Raw genomic sequence first — 21,304 nt, forward strand, 5'->3', positions numbered from 1 at the left:
GATAAAATCCTGGGATTTCGGTGAAAGATGGAGGGTGGAGATATTAAAAATGTAGAATCATGGGCCTTGGTAACTGGATGATGTGGAAGTGGGATGAGGGACAGAGAAAGGATCTAGGATGACTTCCATATTTTTATCATGGGCTTTTGAGTGGATGATAATGATGCAGATTATTGAAACGGGGAATAGTGGTAAAATGACTTGCCCTGAGTCACTCTGCTAGTAAGAGGTGGAGCCAGAAGTTGAGCCCAGGCAGTGTGGCCCAGAGGCTAGATAATTAATCACTATGGTATATTGCTTCTAAAAAAAAAGATGAGATGTGTTTATCTGCAAGACCTTCACAGTCTAATTGGGGCGTTAACAGATTTACATAATTCAATTGCAGTAACTGTGAGAACTAATGAAATAATAACATGTTTTTTCTTTTAGTGGTGGTGAGGTGGTTAAGCATCCAGCTGCTAGGCTGCTAACCAAAAGGTTGGCAGTTTGAATCTACCAGCCGCTCCTTAGAAACCCTATGCGGCAGTTCTACTTTGTCGTGTAGGATCACAATGAGTCAGAATTGACTCGATGGCAATGGGTTTGGTGTTTTGGTTTTAATGCCCTTATGAAAGCTATTACTCTATAGAAAAGGAGATAAGTAGTAATGATAATAATGGCTAACCTTTAAGCTGTTTACTGTGTGCCAGCCACTGTTCTAAGTGCTTTATCCTGCTTAAACCTTGTATCAAGGAGAGATGCTATTATCACCCTTTTACATATGAGAAAACTAAGAGAAATAATTTGCTGAAAGTCACACAGCTGTACCACTTTTACATGAACTAGGCATTCAATACATGTTTGATGCATAGATTGAAATCTTTGAAGGAAGTTGAAAAGGAAGGACTGACTATCAAAATCAGTGAGTAATACATAGTCAGGAGCATCCAGCATTGAATCCAGCCGTATTCCGTTAAGGAGGATTTGCATGTAATGCCAAAGAGGATTTTGAACATGCTGACATGGATAAAGAGCCTTTTGGTGTGTTCCTTTCAACTGTTTCCACCTTAGAACAGTAGTAGATGTGTTCAGCTGTTAACTGTTTAAGACCCAAACAGTCTTTTACGCTGCGGGTTTGTTGTCTGGTCAGCATCTAGCAGGTCAGTGTTTAGCAGGTCACCAGGAGACCTTTTGTTCCTTTACTTAAACCCATCGTAATAGAAGTTAAGTTGTTTTCCCTCATACTGTCTTACACCTAAACGTGCCTAGAATATTTGGTACCAAAGTGATTCTAGGGGAACAACATCGTGGGGGTGAGTTTTATGAATTGGTTCTCAAGTCTGGCTGGTCTTAAACGCACTGATGACTCTACCTGCAGCACTAAAGAGGGCACCGCTAACCCATGGTGTGAGGTGACAATAGAAATACTCAAAATATCACCACCAATGGATCAGATGTTTGTGAGAAACAAGGCTCTGGATGATTGCATATTTGATACTTTTCTATAATTTTTTCAGAATGAGAAGTATAGGGAGGCTGATTAATTGGTCCTACTTTCACTAGACAAAGTGGCGAAAGAAAGAGATGAGCTCAGGGCCTCAGAGTCACAGCTCAAGCGCCACATAAAATACCTCGAAGTTGCCACTTGCACCCTGAAAGAAAGCCTTTTTTCTTGTAGGAACAGAGTTGATTTTTTTTTTCTTCTCTATGTCTTTGTTAATTTTTCTATTAGAGTGCATTTTTCTTAATGATTTTTTTTATTGTACTTTAGATGAAAGCTTACAGAGCACATTAGCTTATCATTAAACAATTATTATTGTTATGTGACATTGGTTGCCAACCCCACAACATGTCAAAACTCTCCCCTTCTCAACTTTGGGTTTCCTGTTACCAGCTTTCCTGTCCCTTCCTGCCTTCTCAACCTTGCCTCTGGGCTGATGTGCCCATTTAGTCTCATTTTGTTTTATGGGCCTGGACCCTCTGTTGTAATCCCTATCAGAGCAGCCAGGGGTGGTAGCCGGGTACCATCTAATTGTGCTGGTCTCAGTCTGGTGGATGCTGTGGTAGTTGTGGTCCATTAGTCCTTTGGATTAATCTTTCCCTTGTGTCATAGATTGAATTGTGATCCCCCCAAAATATGTATCAGCTTGGTTAGGCCATAATTCCCAGTATTGTGTGGTTGTCCTCCATTTTGCAATTGTAATTTTATGTTAAAGAGGATTAGGGTAGGATTATAGCACCCTTACTAAGGTCATATCCCTGATCCAATGTAAAGGGAGTTTCCTTGGGGTGTGGCCTGCACCATCTTTTATCTTACAAGAGATAAAAGGAAAGGGAAGCAAGCTGAGAAGGGGGACCTCATACCACTGAAAAAGCAGTGCCAGGAGCAGAGCTCATCTTTTGAACGAGGGGTCTCTGTGCAGAGAAGCGCCTAGTCTGGGGGAAGATCGATGAGGAGGCCGGCAGAGAGAAAGCCTTACCCTGGAGCTGATGCCCTGAATTTGGACTTTTAGCCTACTTTACTGTGAAGAAATAAATTTCTGTTCGTTAAAGCCATTCACATGTGGTGTTTCTGTTACAGCAGCATTAAATGGCTAAGATACCTTGTGTCTTTGATTTTCTTAATTTTTGCCTTGCTCCAGTCAGGGTGGGACCAGCGGAGTATCTTAGGTGGCCTCTCACAAGCTTTTAAGACCCCAGACGCTACTCACCAATGTAGGATATAGAACATTTTCTTTATACAGTGCGTTATGCCAATTGAGCTAGATGTTCCCCGAGAACATGGTTCCCAGCCCTCAGCCCAGTAGTTCTGTCCCTCAGGGAGTTTGGGTGTGTCTACGAAGCTTCCATTTCCTCGCTTTGATCAAGTTGTGCTGACTTCCCCAGTATTGTGTACTGTCTTACCCGTCACCAAAGCTACCACTTATCTATTGTCTCAGTAGTAGTTTTCCCTCCGCAACCCTGTCCTCCCTACTAACCATCAAAGATTGTTTCTTTCTGTGTGTAAACTTCTTCATGAGTTTTTATAATAGTGGTCTCATATAGTATTTCTCCTTTTCTGATTGACTTATTTCATTCAGCGTAATGCCCACAAGATTCATCCATGTTGTGAGATGTTTTGCAGGTTCATCATTGCTCTTTATCATTGCGTAGTAGTCTATCGTTAGTATGTACCATAGTTTGTTTATCCGTTCATCTTTTCATGGGCACTTCGGTTGTCTCCATTTTTTGCTATTGTGAATAATGCTGTAGTGGACGTGGGTATGCTTATGTCTATTTATGCGATGACTCTTAATTCTCTAGGATATATTCCTAGGAGTGGGAATTGCTGGGTTGTATGGTATTTCTATTTCTAGCTTTTTAAGGAAGCACTATATTGTTTTCCAAATGGTTGCAGCCTCTCCAACATTTGTTATTTTCTGTTTTTTTGATTTGTGCCAGTAATGTCAGGGTGAGGTGGTATCTCATGGTAATTTTGATTTGTATTTCTCTAATGGCTGGTAATCATGAGCATTTCCTCATGTGTCAGCTGCCTGAATGTGTTCTTTGGTGAAGTGTCTGTTCATACATACCCTTTGCCCATTTTTTAATTGTATTATTTGTTTTTTTGTTGTAAAGGAGTTGGATTTTCCTGTAGGTTTGAGAGATTAGACCTTTGTCGGATTTGTCATAGCCAAAATTTTGTCCACAGTCTGTAGGTCCTTTTTTTACTTTTTTGAAAGTGAAGGCTTTTGATGAGCATAAGTGTTTAATTTTTAGAAGATCCCAGTTAGTTATCTAGCTTATCTTCTAGTGTTTGTGTATTGTTAGTTATGGTTTGTATGCTATTTATGCCGTGTATTAGGGCCTCAAGCATTGACCCTATTTTTTCTTCTGTGATCTTTATAGTTTTTGGTTTTATATTTAGGTCTTTGATTCATTTTAAATTAGTTTTTGTGTATGATGTCAGGTATGAGTCATGTTTCATTTTTTTTTGCAGCTTTACATCCAATTTTGCCAGCACCATTTGTTAAAAAGTCTTGCTTTTCCCCATTTAATGGATTTTGGTCCTTTGTGAAAGACCACATAGGTGAATGGATTTATATCTGGTTTCTTGATTCTGTTCATTGGTCAATGTGTCTGTCCTTGTACCAACCAGTACCAAGCTGTTTTGACTACGATAGCTGTATAGTAGGTTCTGAGGTCAGGTAGTACAAGTCCTCCTACTTTATTTTTTTTCCTCAGTAGTGCCTTACTTATCCAGGGCTTCTTTCCTTTCTATGTGAAGTTAATGATTAGTTTTTCCATCCCGTTAAAGATTGTTGTTGGTATTTGGATCAGGGTTGCATTGTATTTGTGGATTGCTTTGGGTAGAATTGACATTTTCACAATGTTGAGTCTACCTATCTGTGAGCATGGTATGTTCTTCAGTTTATGTAGGTCTTGTTTGGTTTCTTGGAGTAGTGTTTTGTGGTTTTCTTTGTACAGGTCTTTTATATCCCTGGTTAGATTTATTCCTAATTGTTTTATTTTTTTTAGGGGCTATTGTAAATGGTATTGCTTTCCTGATTTCCTGCTTGTAGTTCTCTTTATTGGTGTATAGGAATCCAACTGATTTTTGTATGTTTATCTTATATCCTTCCACTCTGCTGAATCTTTCTATTAGCTCCAGTAGTTTTCTCGTGGAGTCCTTTTGGTTCTCTATGTATAGTATGATATCATCTGCAAATAGGGATAGTTTTACTTCTTCCTTACCAATTTAAACCAAAAACCAAATCCACTGCCATCGAGTCGATTCTGACTCATAGCAACCCTACAGAACAGAATAGAACTGCCCCCATAGAGTTTCCAAGGAGTGCCTGGTGGATTCAAACTGCCGACCCCTTGGTTAGCAGCTGTAGCACTTAACCACTATGCCACCAGGGTTTCCCTTACCAATTTAGATGGCCTTTATTTCTTTTTCTTGCCTGAACTCCTCGCTAGAGCAATAAAAAAAAAAAAATTTTTTTTGCTCTAGCGAGGAGTTCCAGCACAGTGTTAAATAGGAGTGGCAATAAAGAGCATACTTATCTTGTTCCCATTCTCGGGGGGAATGCTTTCAGTCTCTCTCCATTGAGAGTGATGCTGGCTTTGGTTTTATATAGATGCCCTTTATTATAATGAGGAATTTCCATTCTGTTCCTATGTTATTGAGAGTTTTTATCAGGAATGGATGTTGAATGCTAGTGAATGCCTTTTCTGCATTTTGAGTTGATCATGTGATTCTTTTCTTTTGTTCTATTTGTGGTGGATCATGTCAATTGATTTTCTGATGTTGAACTATACTTGCATACCTGGTATGAATTCCACATGATTGTAGTGTATTATTTTTTTGATATGATGCTGAATTCTATTGGCTAAATTTTGTTGAGAATTTTTACATCTATATTCATGAGAGATGATGGTCTGTAATTTTCTTTTTTTTATGGTGTCTTTGCCTGATTTTGGTGTCAGGATTATGCTGGCTTCATGGAATGAATTCAGAAGTATCCTTTCCTTTTTTGTGTTCTGAAATAATTTGAGTAGTACTGGTGCAAGCTCTTCTCTGAATGTTTGGTAGAATTCTCCAGTGAAGCCATCTTGACCAGGGATTTTTTTTTGTTGGGAGTTTTTTTTATTACCTGTAATGGTTGAGATTGTGTGTCCACTTCGCTGGGCCATGATTCTCAGTGTTTGTATGTAATCGCCCCCATGATGGGATCTGCTGAGTAGCCAGTCAGTTGAAAGGGAGTTTCCTTGAGCATGTGGCCTACATACGAATATAAGTGGATGTTCTGGCTTTTGCCCTCTCAGGATCCTGCAGCTGCCTTCTCTTCATCTGAACTCTGGTTCTTAGAACTTGAACTAGCAATTTATCTATTGATCTTGAGATTAGTCAATCTTTACAGCCTGTGAGCAAGAGCTCTGATCTCTGACCTGCTGATCTTGAGTTCACCAGCCCCTGCAGCTGCGTGAATCAGGAGAAGCCTTGAGGTCTTGCCTTCCCATCTTGGGATTCATCCATCTTTACAGCCTGTGAACAAGAGCCCTGTTTTCCAACCTGTCAATCTTGGGTTCACAAACCCCTGCAGGTGCTTGAATCAGAAGACGCCTCTATCCTGATCCACAGACTTGGGATGTTCCATCCCCTACAATTGGGTGAGCCGTTTCCTTGATATATCTATCTCTATATATTTATACGCTTGACTGGTTTTACTTCTTTAGAGGACCCAGCTTACCTTTTAATATCTTTTCAGCCTCTTCTCTTGAAAAGGATCTGTTCAAGTTTTCGACCTCAGTTTGTGTTAGTTTAGGGTATGTAATGTGTTTCTAGAAATTTCTCCTGTTTCCTCTGGGTTTTCAAATTTGCTGGAGTATAGTTTTTCATAGTACTCTGTTCCCCAGCCCACCCAGTGCCATCGAGTCGATTTCGACTCAAAGCGACTCTACAGGACAGAGTAGAACTGTTACGATCCTTTTTATCTCAGTTGAATCTGTTGTAATGTCCCCCATTTAATTTCTTATTTGGGTTATTTGTGTCTGCTCCTATTTTTCTTTTGTCAGTTTGGCCAGTGGTTTATCAATTTTGTTGATTCTTTCAAAGAACCAACTTTTGGTTTTGTTGATTTTTTTCCATTCCCTATTTCATTTATTTCTGCCCTGATCTTTATTATTTCCTTTCTTCTGGTGGCTGTGGGCTTCTTTTGCTGGTTTCTTTCTAAGTTATTCAAGTTGTATAGCTAACGTTTTGATTTTGTCCCTTTCTTTTTTTGGTGCGTGTCTATTGTTATAAATTGATCTCTGAGCATGGCCTTTGCTTTTTCCCAGATATTTTGGTATGATGTGTTTTCATTCTCATTTGATTCTAGGAATATTTCGATTCCATTTTGATTTCTTCTGTTACCCCGTGGTTTTTAAGGAAGGTGTTATTCAGTTTCCATGTAATTGATTTTCTTTCCTTGCTCTTCCTGTTATTAATTTCTACTTTTATGGCGTTGTGATCAGAGAAGGTGTTTTGTATTATCTCAGTGTTTTGGATTTTGTTGAGGGTTGCTTTGTGGCCTGAGATGTGGTCTATTCTGGAAAACGTTTCATGTGTGTTGGCAAAGAATGTACTTTGCTGCCGTTGGGTGGAGTGTTCTATATATGTCTATGAGATCAGGTTGGTTGATTGTGGCCTTTAGATTTCCTCTATCTTTGTTGAGTTTCTTTCTAGATGTTCTGTCCTTTACTGAGAGTGGTGTGTTGAAGTCTCTTACTATTATTGTGGAACTGTCAGTTTCTCTTTTCAGCATGGTTAGAGTTTGTTTTATGTATTTTGGAGCCATCCTTGGCTGTGTAGATATTTATTACGGTTACGTCCCCATGGTGGATTGTCTCTTTAATCGTTATGTAATGTCCTTCCTTGTCTTTTACGATGGATTTTGTTTTAAAGTCTGTTTTATCTGAGATTAGTATTGCTACTCCTGCCCTTTTTTGTTTGTAGTTTGTATATTTTTTCCATCCTTTGATCTTTAATATGTTTTTGTCTTTGTTTCTAAGGTGTGTCTCTTGTAGACAGCATATTGATGGATCCTGTTTTTTTTAATCTATTCTGTCACTCTAACAGAGCTGATATTGCCAAAAACCAAACCCAGAGTCTTAAGAGTAATTGAGTTATATCACAAACTGAATTTCCAAGCTTGAATGGTGTCAGAAGTTAAAGTGAGGGCATTGATTTTGGAAGAAATGGGATCCTGAAACTTGAGATGGGGAAATGTGGGCAGATAATCAGGAACCTGGGGACATAGAGCCACTAAATTCTATTGACTTACTCCTATCACATTACCTTCCTCTCCCAGTCTGTACCTATGGCCTCGTGGGGAGTTTCTTACAATCAGTTGACTGAGGAAGAGAAGACTTGTGCTGAGTTACAGATGGCTTTGTGTAATATGCAGGCACCACTCGCAAGTGGACAGCAGTAACACTGCAGCCCCTCCCTGGGACTTCCCTGAAGGACAGTGGTGAACGGAAATCTTCCCAGTGGGTAGAACTTCAAGCAGTGCATCTGGTTGTTTACTTTGCCTGGAAAGAGAAATGGCCAGATGTACAATTGTATACTCATTTGTAGGATGTGGCCACTGGTTTGTCTAGATGGTCAGGGGCTTGGAAGGAACTTGGAAGGAAAATTTGGTGACAAGGTGGTATGGGGAAGAGGCATAATAGACCTGTCGGAATGGTCCAGAGAAGTGAAGATATTTGTGTCTCATGTGAGTGCTCACCAAAGGTGACCTCGACAGAGGAGGATTTTAATAATCAAGTGGATAGTATGACACATCCTGTCATTGCCCAGTGGGCTCATGAACAATATGGCCATAGTGGCTGGGATGGAGGTTATGCATGGGCTCAGCAATATGGCCTTTCGCTCACCAAGGTTGACTTGGCTACAGCCACTGCTGAGCGCCCAATTTACCAGCAGCAGAGACCAATGCTGAGTCTCTGATGTGACACCGTTCCTTTGGGCAGTTGGCCAGCAACCTGTTGGCAAGTTCATTACATTGGACCCCTTCCATCATGTAAATGGCAGCATTTCATTTAGAGGATCCTTGATAGAGTTGCCAGGTAGTTTCATGATAGTTGGGCACTTTGGGACGAGAGAGCCTGATGTGCATTACAGAAAAAAAAGGACGTAGCACTGGCCTGGCAGGACTTGGAGCCACATTTGGTACATAGACCTTATGACCTTACCTTGGTATTCCTTTATCTCCCTCACTCTGTGATGCAGTTCTCTCAGCAAGGACATGGTAATAGTTAGGCAATGGACAGTACAGACTTAGATTGCTCTTCTTACTTAGCTTTGAGAAATATTACAAAACTTTCATCTGCATGTTGATTTCTGTGTTATCTGCCAATGCTTTGCATCTGTGACCGGAGCTAGAAGTAGAATCCTTTCTTTGAAGTGGCTTAATTTTTTATGTTTATCAGCTCCTCTGTTCTTTTAATAGTCCCAAAAGTTCATTGAACAGTGTTTAGTTTTTTGGGGTCTCTTTATGATACTTTTTATAAACTCAGAGGCTTTGGAGCACTGCTGTCCTATAGTACTTCTTCTTGAAGTATTGGTTTAAGTCAGTAGTTCTTAGCCTGTAGACTGTGGACCTTGGGCTGTGGGTAGTGGGGGTAGACTGTGATGTTTTGCAAGGCCTCTGCAAATCCGTATTTGTGTCAACACTTTCTGTAGACTGAAGAATTTATTTCATATAGCTTCGTACTGCTGTTTTTCAGTTTTTTGTTGCTACACTTCTGATTAATCAACTAAAAATTCGTTTTAAATCGTTACTAAATTTTTAATAGTCTTTTCTCATCATATATTTTCTTAATTCACAGAAACTGAAGGGACAACCATGATCATCTTGTGTGACCATGAGATTTTTTGATATTAAAGAAAAGTCCTTATATTAAAAAGGGCTGAGAACCCCTGATTTAAGTTTACATTGTGATGAGGGTGCCTTTTATAGTTCAGAATAACTATGTGTTAAGTAACACATAAGTGTTACTAAATAAGTGTCATTTAAACTTATTTAAGTTATTACTCTTAATTTAACTTAAAAATAAATGTTAAGGTCTAACACTTGGTCATATGCTATTTATTTTATGTATTAATTACTTTTCATTTGCACGTTTGTCCAAAGCATATTTACATCTGCTTATGAGTCATTTCCCCATTTTATGTTTTTATTTCATAAAAGAAGTTAGTCAAGGGAAAATGACAAGATAAAAATGCTTAGTGATCATTTATACCCAAGTAAATTGTAAGAATGAAAAATGTATGAAGTTATTTTTTAGGTATTTCTTCTTATTAATTTATCTGGTATAAAGTGGTATTAATCAAATACTGTTACTTAGTATGCTTTTTGAGGCAATCTGAAACATTTGCTTTTGTAAAAGTGATCTTTTTTAGCTAAGACAAATGTTCCTAACAAACAGGTGTTCTGAAGCGTTGTTTTGATTTTAGTGTTCTCTGATACTTTGAAATACTGAGCCAAGTTTTACATGGGTCACATTAAATTGCCTGAAAATATAATGCCTTTTTACTCTTAAAGAAGAATTATAAATTTATTTTTGGTTTTGTGTGTGTCGTAAACCCTGTTTATTTAAAATACATGGTTCTCTGTATTCGGCATAAAAGATTTGTTATTTAAAATATGAAAAATCTGTTTAGCACTAATACATTTTAGAGGTTAATACTTAGCCAAATCTATGTATAACTTAGCAAATTTGATATGTGTATAGTTGAGAAAAAGAAATAGAAAAATATATCGTTAATGGTAATGTCAAAGGGAATGATTCCAACTGATTGCGTTAAAAGCACAACAAAAAAGTCACTATGAATATGTGGTACTATTGATCGTGTTTTATTTGGTGGTTTCAAATTCCTCAGAGCCCTGGCGAAACAGTGGTTAAGAGCTCAGGCTGCTACCCGAAAGTTTGGCAGTTTGAATCCACCAGCTGCTCGTCTGAAACCCAGTGGGGCAGTTCCATTCTGTCCTCTAGGGTCGTTATGAGTCAGAATTGACTTGACTGCAGCTGGCTTGGCTTTCTGGTTTTCACATCCCTCAATGTGACCGTCCCTACCTGTTCTATCTGTAGAAGACACACAAACATTGAACTGCTTCCCTTGCCCCAGTAGGCACACACCTTCTGATTCCTGTTCTGTTTCTTTAATGCAGGTCAGACTGTTGTGCTCTCTCAGCCTACCGTGGTACAGCTCCAGGCACCTGGAGTCCTGCCTCCTCCTCAGCCAGTCCTTGCTGTTTCCGGGGGAGCCACACAGCTACCTAATCATGTGGTGAACGTGGTCCCGGCCCCTGTGGCGAATACCTCAGTGAATGGAAAACTCTCCGTGTCTAAACCTGTCCTACAAAGCACCATGAGAAGTGTGGGTTCAGATGTAAGTTTTGAAACGCAGTGCTTTTTAAATGTCTGATTTAAAAAAAAAAAAAAAAACTTCATGACTTTGTTTTTGTTTTTTAAAGTTTGTTATATCATTAAGTAAAAGAGTGTACTGAAATTGCACGTCCAGCCTTTGGTGGAAAATTAGGGGAAGGCTTATATTAGAATCTAAGTGAAAAGGGTTTTAAAATGTCTGAAGTGGTTTGACAAAAAGTGAAGGATGTATACCTCCAGCTTTATTCATCCTTTAGAAACCTTTCATCACCTCTTCAACTTACTCCCCCCCGAAAAAAAAATTGTCCACTATTTCACAGGATTCTTTCATGTTTCCTGATTGAAATGTTTTTGCCAACTCTCCAGAGGCTGTAGACTATTTTTTAGGCAGGGTTTATATTTAGCATCTCCCTTGACTCTGAAAGGTTTTCACCGTTGTGTAACAATGACCTGCCCCCTTAGGAATTCTTTCTCTTAATGACTATTTGATACTTTCCTATCTTTGCAAACCTTCAGATTTTCTAGCATGTTGTAGAAGTTTCTTATAAGTGATAAATCACAGAGCATTTCCTCAGTTTGTTACTCCCCCAAACCAGTTACAGCACTTGCCAGCTAACTCTTGCTGCCTTTCAAAGTGATTTAAAATGTCCCATGATATATACTAAACAATAATTGAACATCATGGGTCTAAAGTTTAATGGAAGTAAAAGTCAAATAATGAGTGTAACAGTGGATCCTCGAAATTTTTTGATTGGGATTACAAACCCTATAAAATAACAAATTCCTTGAAACTGGATATCACTGATTGTTAATATTGCTACTTCACCTTTTCTTCATGTATTGCAAAGTATTTTTAAAAGCCTGTGTGTTATGCAGAGTTGCTTAATAGACTGCTATCTAATCTAACAGAAATTCTGACCAGCACATCAGCGGCCCATTCATTTGTGAAATTGTTCCATTGTTACATAAGCACAGCCAAGTAACCTCCATCAGCAATATTGTAAAAACCCACAAAAAAGGAATATTATTTCATGAAAGCAGAATATCCAAGGTCTAGAATAAGAATCCGATAATTTCTAAAGGCATTGAAAACAGTGTATACCAAGACATGGAGGAGGATAATGAATGTATTATGAGAATAGAGGCCACAAATAAGCTTGACTATTGTGTGAGTTTATTTTGAGGAGTAAAAAAGGTAAGCACACTGCTTGTGGCGTGTTGCTGTGTGCCATTCAGTTGATTCCAACTCACAGTGACCCTATAGGACAGAGTAGAACTGCCACATAGTGTTTCCTAGGCTGTAATCTTTATGGGAGCAGATCACCAGGTGTTTTCTCTCGTGGAGTGGCTGGTGGGTTCAAAGTGCCGCCCTTTAGTTTAGCAGCTGAGCAGTTAACCATTGCACCACCAGGCCTCTTCGCTTATGGTATGTTAAGTACTAATACACATTATGTGTTTCAGTTGCAGATGAAATTATTAGGGTGCTGAGATTTGCTTTAAAATTCTTGGGGGTGGGAGGAGTGAGCACAGGGTATTATCAATTAAAAGGTTGTATGACCAATAAAAAAAAAAAAGAGTATGCTTTCCACAGGAGATTGAGAAATGTTAAGAATCATGAAAAAATGTTTTTTAAAATGATCCCTTAAATTCTTTCTAAATTATGAACCTAAATTTTTTTCTGTAATACTCCTAAGTGAAAGTTGTCTGTATGTAATAAATATTTGAAATGTTTATTATGGAATATGTTAGCCATGTAAAAAAGCTAAAGACTAATGAGAACTTTTTAAAAATATAGGTAAACATTGTGTCATAGTTGCCAAAAAATGAACATAATCTTAGTCTATGTAGAATTTACAGAATTATGGTATCTAGATCATGGGAAAATCCAGAGGAACCTAGCTAGAATTGGGAGAAGGATCTCCAAACCCTGCTAGAGGTCGAGGAGCCATTTAAGGGTTGGAACGAGTCAGTAAACTGGAGGAGACAGGACTGAATGTAGACTTGGGAGCTGAGCCATCTTCTGGAAATGAAGGTTATCTTATGGAAAACAGGAGAATTGTTATGGGTTGTTCCAGAGGGCTTATCTAGAAGTAGTGCATAAAAGGTGTAGAAAGGTACCTTTTAATCCTAGGAACTTGTGACATTCTCGTTGTGTTTAACAACCAGAGGAGGCTGTCTTTTTTTCTTCTAGGCTTAATATCTGAATGATGAGCATCTTAATGTTGGCAGTCATCATTTTATGTAGCTGACCAATTTTGTACTCTAAACATATTTTAATTATTTTATGTTGGTCTGTTAGCCAGACATTCTTTTCTAGTTGCTTGGTGTTAAAGACCATATCTGTTCTGCATTTCTACTCTTAAGCGTGCTCTGTAAATTTGTTGATTGTAAAGTCAACTGAGGAACTGGGGATGTGTGAGATGAAAAAGTATAGAACCAACAAATGTTATCTTTTGTTTTTTAATTTTTTAGCAATATTTATTGGCTAGCCTTCTCATTACTTTTCAAAATTTGGAGTCGACAGCACTATAAAAGAAGGATTCAAGTCTTGTGTATTTAATGGGAGAGACCTAAAGATGATTAGAATAATCAACCTGCATTGAGGGTCCTGTGTGTAGTTTTCCCTGGCCAGCACTCCACAAAGTGAGCCAAACCTTTTCAGGATGAGTTTTCTGATACAGGTTTTGACTAAATGTTTATTTCAATTTAAGAAGCATCAGTGTGTCGTATCAGCTGGCCAAGTCACTCAGGAACCCAAAAGGAAATCTGTTTCAGAAGGAACTGCAGAAGAGAACTTTGATCTGCTTGTGTCGTCTCCTGTGTTAGTAACTCAGTTGACCTCAACAGTGCATGTGTTTGTTAGACTCAAGTCCTATTAAATTAGGATAAATTTGAATGAATATAAATTCCTAATTCAAAATGGCCAAAAAGGAAGGATTTTTTTTTTCCCATGTACTTTATGTTCTTTTAAAGTGTGGTGAAAAGGTTGTAATTCAGCCAACAGAAGTGTATCGGTCTTTTGTGGGTTTGTAATGCTGACATGGCATCTTTTTTCTACCTTTTTAGGTTCTTTTGTTTGGCTGGTTTCACCCTCTAGAGATCTGCTACTGCCATAAATAGCATTTTTGCATACCATATTCTGCAAACTGCATTAAGACCCACATTTTCTGTTATGGAACAGTTTGCCTGGTTCAAATTATAATCTCACTCTTCCTGCCTTTTGCTGGTAAATCTATTCTGTTTGAGCGTCAACTCTTAGAAACCTCACCTAAGTTTAAAAGAAATATGGTTTGCTTTTGGCTCTGGTCCTGATGGAAAAAATGAGCGTAGTCTCTCATTTCAGGGTAGAAATTCTCTTATGCAATTTCTTGGTAAATGGCAATCTTGGATCTACAAAGTCGAGCCCATAAGAAAGCACGCTTACCTTTTTTTTTTTTTAAAGGTTTTTGAATGTTGCTGGATACCAAACCAATGGCTTGAAAACGAGTCATTTAAAATCTACATTGCATTCACTACTCCCACTTACTTATCATCATCCCATAAGGTTCATGAATACATGGTGTTGCCCTGGTTTCAAGGTTATGGAGTTGTATTGTTTTGGTTTTTGGGACAAGAGACTAGGAAAAAAGTGGCAAAATTATATTCTGTACCATCCACAGTAGGCCAAGATGGAGTAAACACCCTGATGGAAATCAGTAGGTGGGAACAATGGAAAGAGACTAATCAGGAACTAGTTCAGAAATGCAGACCCTGGTGGCGTAGTAGTTAAGTGCTACGGCTGCTAACCAAGAGGTCAGCGGTTCGAATCGACCAGGTGCTCCTTGGAAACTCTATGGGGCAGTTCTACTCTGTCCTGTAGGATTGCTATGAATTGGAATCGACTCAATAGCAACAGGATTGGATGGCGTTCAGAAATAGAAATAACCTGAGATAGAAGGTTGATTAAGGGGTACAGGCTATACTGAGACCCCAGCTCTTCCAGCCCACTCACCTCATTGAGCACCTTCTAAAACCTTTATCAACTTGCATCCCCTTCCTAGTTACTTATTTGATAACCTTGACCCCTTCCCTCTCTGTCTCTGCCCTTTGGGAGTCCCTGCCCTGGGTCACTGGAACCATCCTGAGAATCTAGGTGCTAGGGGATTCCCTTTCTACCAGTCTGCAGATAATAGAAATGGTGTGAAGGGAACCTTCTGGCATATAAAATTGCAACTTTGTATTTTTTCTTTAGGAACAATGTTATACAGTTAAGTTAGAGTGATCTCATTATCGATATTTCCTGTACTCAATGTATAGGCTAGCGGTTTTCTGTGGGCAGGCCTGGGGACGGAAACCCTGGTTGTGTAGTGGTTAAGTGCTACAGCTGCTAACCAAAAGGTCAACAGTTTGAATCCGCCAGGCGCTCCTTGGAAACTATGGGGCAGTTCTACTCTATCCTATAGGGTCGCTATGAGTCGGAATCGACTCGACGGCAGTGGGTTTGGTTTTTTTTGATTTGCTCTGGGGACTGAACTAGTCACTCCTGAGAGAAAACTGTTGGGTCTAGGATTTGATTTTGTTGTACTTAACAAGCTAATAAGTTAGAATGCTACTATTTCATGGATATTGGCAGAAGACATGTTATTCCTGAGTCCGAGACAGAGGACTTTATTACTGACAGCACAACCAACAGCGTGATCATCAGCATCTTTGCGTCAGTTCCCCTTACCTTCAGGTCCTTGGGGGTGATCCTGTATGGGTCCAGGGAGATGCCACGCACAAGTGTTCCTCTACTGCAGTGAAAAAGACTCTTGCAGCTTGGAGAATCTAGCACTTTTACAACAAGCAGTAAGCAAGCCTCCTCCTTGTGCAGAGGGAGACATTACCTCATCCCTCGTGGTTGCCTGCTACAAACACAACCCTGAGAAATAGCCTGGGTAAAGAGCAGTCGGGGCATTGCATTCTTGGCATACCCAGCAACACGTGTAGGAGCACAGCTTATAAGAAACCCCTAGAGGAGTGTCTCTCAAGAAAAGTATGAGTCTAAAATAATCTGTTTGCAATTCAAAGCAACTCTTAGAAAAATAGAGAATATCTGTGTTCTGTTTCAGAAAAAAAGCCCAACTTCTGCGGACACTTAAGCTGCTTGTTTTATCTCTAACACCTGAGACTAGGTCCTCTGTTAGGTCAAAGTGCATGCTGAATCCCCGTAAATTACGTGGCTGGCTTAGATCTAAGAAGATAAACAATGAATAGACACTTTTTAGTAACTAATATTTCTTTTTTTTTTTTTTTTCAAGTATAGAAATCCATCAGAACAAATTCAACAGGAAGGATTTAGAGATCCGAAAAGTTACCCAGATTTCAGTAAAAAACTAGTTCTGTGCTACTTTTTTGGGACCATTTGCAAAGAATGTTTTGCTAAAATATTTCTAGTTTCTCTTTAGATGAAGGCTTGGGGCTTCTAAGATTTATCTTGAATAAAGATTTTGGCAGTTAAGTTTCATTTGTGATTACAGTAGCTTTGGAAGGGGAAGTAAATAGAAAGTTTTTTTTCCCCCTGATGTGTTGCATTGTTGTTGTTGTTAGGTGCCATCGAGTTGCTTCCGACTCATAGCGACCCTTTGTACCACAGGATGAGACACTGCCTGGTCCTGCTCCATGCTCACAATCGTTACTATGCTTGAGCCCATTGTTGCAGCCATTATGTCAGTCCATCTTGTTGAGGGTCTTCCTCTTTTCCGCCGACCCCCTACCAAGCATGATGTCCTCCTCTAGGGACTGGTCTCTCCTGACAACATGTCCAAAGTATGTAAGACGCAGTCTCACCATCCTTGCTTCTAAGGAGCATTCTGGTTGTATTGCATTAGGATAGATTTTTGTTGTGGCAAATTCAGCATTCTTTATCATCCCATATTGTTTAGTTTGGCATCTTGAGAAGGTTAAAAAATAATTATTTTAAAGGGATGCTGATTTACATTTTAATAAACGGTGAAACACTTCCGTTTTCTTTCTCTGATTTCCCTTCCCCTGAGGACTTATTCTGGAAACCCTGGTGGCATAGTGTTTTAAGTGCTACGGAAGCTAACCAGGGAGGGCAGTTCGAATCCACCAGGCGCTCCTTGGAAACTCTATGGGACAGTTCTACTCCGTTCTCTAGGGTTGCTATGAGTCGGAATCGACTCGACGGGCACTGGGTTTGGTTTTGGTTTGGGGACTTATTCTAGGGAGACAGACCCCTAATGCCCCAGGTGCTTTCTAGGAGAGGTACCTCTGCCCTGGAGATGTTCGGGGGTTGTGCCAGGTCCTGGAGCCAGTTTGGAATTCTAGCACCTCTACTGGGATATTCTAGGAGCATAGTGGAGAATTTCAGACCAGTTCAACCCTAGTAATGTAGAGCTTTTTAGGGGGGAGAGGCATTCCTACTTAAGCCGGGTTGTGCTGTGGTGGTTAGTGCATCCTTGGTGTTTCTGAGATATCCTCAGGAAGGACAGAGGGGACCAGCAACACCAGAAACCTCAGCAGAGATGTACCAGAGCTGCCCTTGTCATGTGCATCACAGTGTCGGAAGTTGGTTAGCTGATGTCATCTTGGGGAGAAGATAGTGCCTCTATGCCTGTTAGTGTGAAAACACAGCTGTGTGATTTATGGTTAACTTTGGGGTGATCGTGCAGATTAGTCTAGCCGTTAACCAATGACTGCTGAGTGAGTCTGTTGAGATGGAAATGTGTGTCGATATCACTGTGCTTAGGTTAGTTCTCCAGTTTTTCCTCATATGAATGCTTCCCTAGACTGTCATCTGGCACAAAATGGAAGGATGATATTAAGGAAATCATAATTATATGAGAAGCTGTGCTTTCTACTAGTATTCAGTGGTACAGTGGTGGCGCAGTAGTTAAGAGTTTGGCTGTTAACCAAAAGGTCAGCAGTTCGAATCCACCAGCTGTTCCTTGGAAACCATATGGGGCAGTTCTACTCTGTCCTGTAGGGTTGCTATGAGTCAGGGTAGACTCAACGGCAGCAGGTTTGGTTTGTTTGTTTTTTACTTTGGTCTGTCTACAAAAAACATACTTTTGAAGGCTATTACTAAATAACTTATTGTCTCTTCTCTGAGTTAAATTAATCTCCATTGCTTTTCTTCTTTCATAGATTTGATTTTTTTGTAAGTTTTTCCTAACCATTCATGTAATGTTCTTCCCCTCTTTGCCTTGCTAATTCTATCATATTACCTGTGTGGTATGTTGCTAAAGATGTCCATGCCCTAATCCCCAGAACCTGTGAATATATTACCTTGTATGGCAAAAAGAACTTTGCAGATGTGATTAGGTCAAAGATTTTTAGGTAGGGAGATTATCCTGGATTATCTAGGTGAGCCCAGTGTAATCACAGGGTCCTTATAAGGGGATCAGAGTTAGTAGTAGATGTAACAATGGAAGCAAGAGGTTTAAATGATGTGAGGAAGGAGCCACAAGCCAAGGAATACAGATGGCTCCTAGAAGCTGAAAACAAACAGATTCTCCCCCAAGCCTCCATGAGGAATACAGCCCTGCTGACACCTTGATTTTAGACTTCTGACCACCAGAGCTATAAGAGAATAAATCTGTATTGTTTTAAGCCACGAAATTTGTGGCAATTTGTTACAGCAGCAGTGGGAAACATACACCCTGCTTTATTTTCTTCATAGCAGCTATCGCTGTCAGAAATCATATCACTTATTTCCTTGCTTTCTAAAAAATCATTGTCACAGATTTTTGAAAGGTGTGTTTATTCTTGTGGTATCTTAATTTTTCATAATTTGAGCAATGCGTCAACAGAATGCAGTACTTCAGAAAGTTCTAATGGGCTTAGATTCCTTTTCTACAGTGGCTTTCTTCTCTGGAATAGCCCTTATTGTTCTTTCATCTTAGCTTTGTTGATTCAGAAATTTCTTGTCAGCCACTCTGAGATAGGGCGGTTATATTACATTTGTCAACCCAAATGAGACTACACCTACTCCTGGATTTCCCACTATCTCGTTATCTGACATTTTGCATTTACAACAACCATAAAAAATCCACTGACTATTTTGCACAGGAAGCCCCGAGCCTCAGTGACTTGCCAGGTTCAGGGATCCTGAACACAGGGCTTGCAGGGGTGGGGTGGAGCCCTAAAGGCAGCTTCGCAAGGGAGGATCTGACCCAGCACAGGAGGACGGTGAAGTGATTAGGCCATGAGCCCTCCAGTCACATAGCCCAGCTTTATCCAGCTTTGTCTCCTCCAAGCTTGCTTCTCCACAGAAAAATAATCCATAACTGGACTCATCACAGTGATGAACACATCAGTAAATCTTAAAAAAAAGCTGTTATTATTTCTATGATCATGCTTCCTAAAGAAAAAAAAATTGGACAAGTGGCTGGTCTGAAAACGGAAAAAGAAACCCTCCATTTTTGCATAACACCAATTTTTGCATAAGAGCCTGGTCTTTGAAACCTAACCATGTGGATAAGTGAGGAGTGGGTGTATTTTTTAAATCAGTGTACATTTCCTAACATTCTCTTACATAACCACACTACAATTATCAACTTCATAAATTTGTATTGATAAAATACTTAACCAGCTGTCAATGTTACAGTTTTGTCTGTTGACCTAATGATGTCCTTTCTACCCGTGTAGTATAGGATCCAGTCTAGAGTGAGGTACTGCATGTAGTTGTCATGTCTCTTTAGTCTCTTTTCATCTAGAACATTTCCACAGCTTTTGAATTTTTGACATTGATACTTTTGAAGAATTCAGCTGTTTTCTATTGTATTTTTGATAAGCACTTCACATTTGTATTGGACCGTAAATCATTTATTTTCACAGTCTTATTCTCGCCAAATCCTTGTGAAGTAGTTCGTTATTTGCGTTTTACTGTTGAAGCATTCAATTGGTTAAGTGATTTAGCCAAGGCCATATTGCTAAGATGACTAATGTTGACTAAATACTATGTTCCAGGCACTTTTCGGAATGCACAGCTTGCAAATACTCACTGTAAACCTCCTAACAGCCCTTTGAGGTGAATCAGAGCCCTGATAAGTACTGAGTGAAGAGCAGACTTTGAGGGACCTCAGAGGAGGGTGAATCAGATTATTATTCTTGGGGTTTGTTTTTCTGCTTCTATGGTGACTAAATGAGATTTCGTGATTTTTCTTTCTTTTTGTTCATTTGTTTGTTATTAGTCTTGGTTTTTTATTTGAAATCTGTGAAGATAGGAGCTGGAATGGGGACAGATATTTTCAGTATTGCTTTAGTCGCACAGTTTACCAAAGCAGCTATGAGGTGCTTCGTTGAATTAATGACTCTTCATCTACTCTCTCTGTTTATTCATAGCTGTGGGATATTTCTTTTTTGTTGAAACTTACACCTGTATGATACATTATAGTTTACAAAGAACCATCATGTCCAGTGCCCATTTGATGTGATGACGAAGCTAGGATTCAAGCCCAGGCCTTCTCTTAGCACAGAGCCGTTGTCATTACACTGTGCTCTGTTTATGGGCTTCACTTTCAGGGTAGCCCTGGTGCAGTATAAACTTCAAATTACCTAAGTTTTTAAACTTGCTGCTGCTTTTTCTCCCCATCTACAAATGTATTCTCTTAATTAAAAAAAAAAGAATTGGAGCAGGTAATTTTAAATCATGAGAGACAAGGTGTGAAGATTGAACTTACTTGAACAATTTGGTGTGGTATCAAGTAAAACTTACAGCAGAGCTAATGTCATCCATGCTTTATGATACAGTAGTCATCATTAGGCTACATGGAATTAAGTCTGCATGTTTAGCATCAATACTAAAACCATTTTATTTTTGAATCGGACAAGTTCTTTAGAGGACTGATGGGGTAACTGAACTTTTTTGCCCACAATCCACAGTAAGAAATGTGTTTTACATCACACATATATACAGTCTCAAGATATAGTACTACATCTAGAGCACTCTGTTTTCTTTTCTCTCCTGTATTTTTCTGTTACTTTTTTTTTTTTAAGGCTGCTGTGATCCGCTAAATTGATCACACAACCTGATACTGGGTTGTAGCAGTTTCAAAAACGCTTTTCTGGTCTACCTCTTTCTTTTTTTCTAAGATGTAAGTAGACACATGGAGGAGAAGTGATTTTCCTAAGATCTTTCAGTGCTGGGCAAGAAATAAGGCCACCTGATACCCAATGTCACGTTATCATTTACTGACTTACTAATGTATACAGCTAGGATATTTCTAGGGACAAGCGGAACACAGGAAATTTCCCTGAGAATACTTTGAAGATGCCTGTGTATAGACTCAGGTCCCTCCATTCTTTAAGATACTGTGCCCACTGTGTGGCTGTCCTCAGGACTTCTAGTGGATCCTCCTGCGTTTGTTTCTTTACTGGAATACAGTAGATGAGATTGGACAGGGCAGCATGGATGTACAAT

At 39.4% G+C, this 21,304-nt stretch overlaps 1 protein-coding gene across 1 annotated transcript in view; it reads left to right on the plus strand.

The window, feature by feature from the left end:
• Positions 1–21,304, plus strand: part of ATF6 (activating transcription factor 6) — a 259,261-nt gene that overhangs the window by 34,503 nt on the left and 203,454 nt on the right. The window contains exon 7 of the mRNA XM_049881061.1: positions 10,683–10,903. Coding sequence (XP_049737018.1) covers positions 10,683–10,903 — 221 coding nt within the window. The remainder of the gene's footprint in view (positions 1–10,682; positions 10,904–21,304) is intronic.

The sequence above is a fragment of the Elephas maximus genome, chromosome 3 (assembly GCF_024166365.1).
Source record: "Elephas maximus indicus isolate mEleMax1 chromosome 3, mEleMax1 primary haplotype, whole genome shotgun sequence".
Taxonomy (NCBI): domain Eukaryota; kingdom Metazoa; phylum Chordata; class Mammalia; order Proboscidea; family Elephantidae; genus Elephas; species Elephas maximus.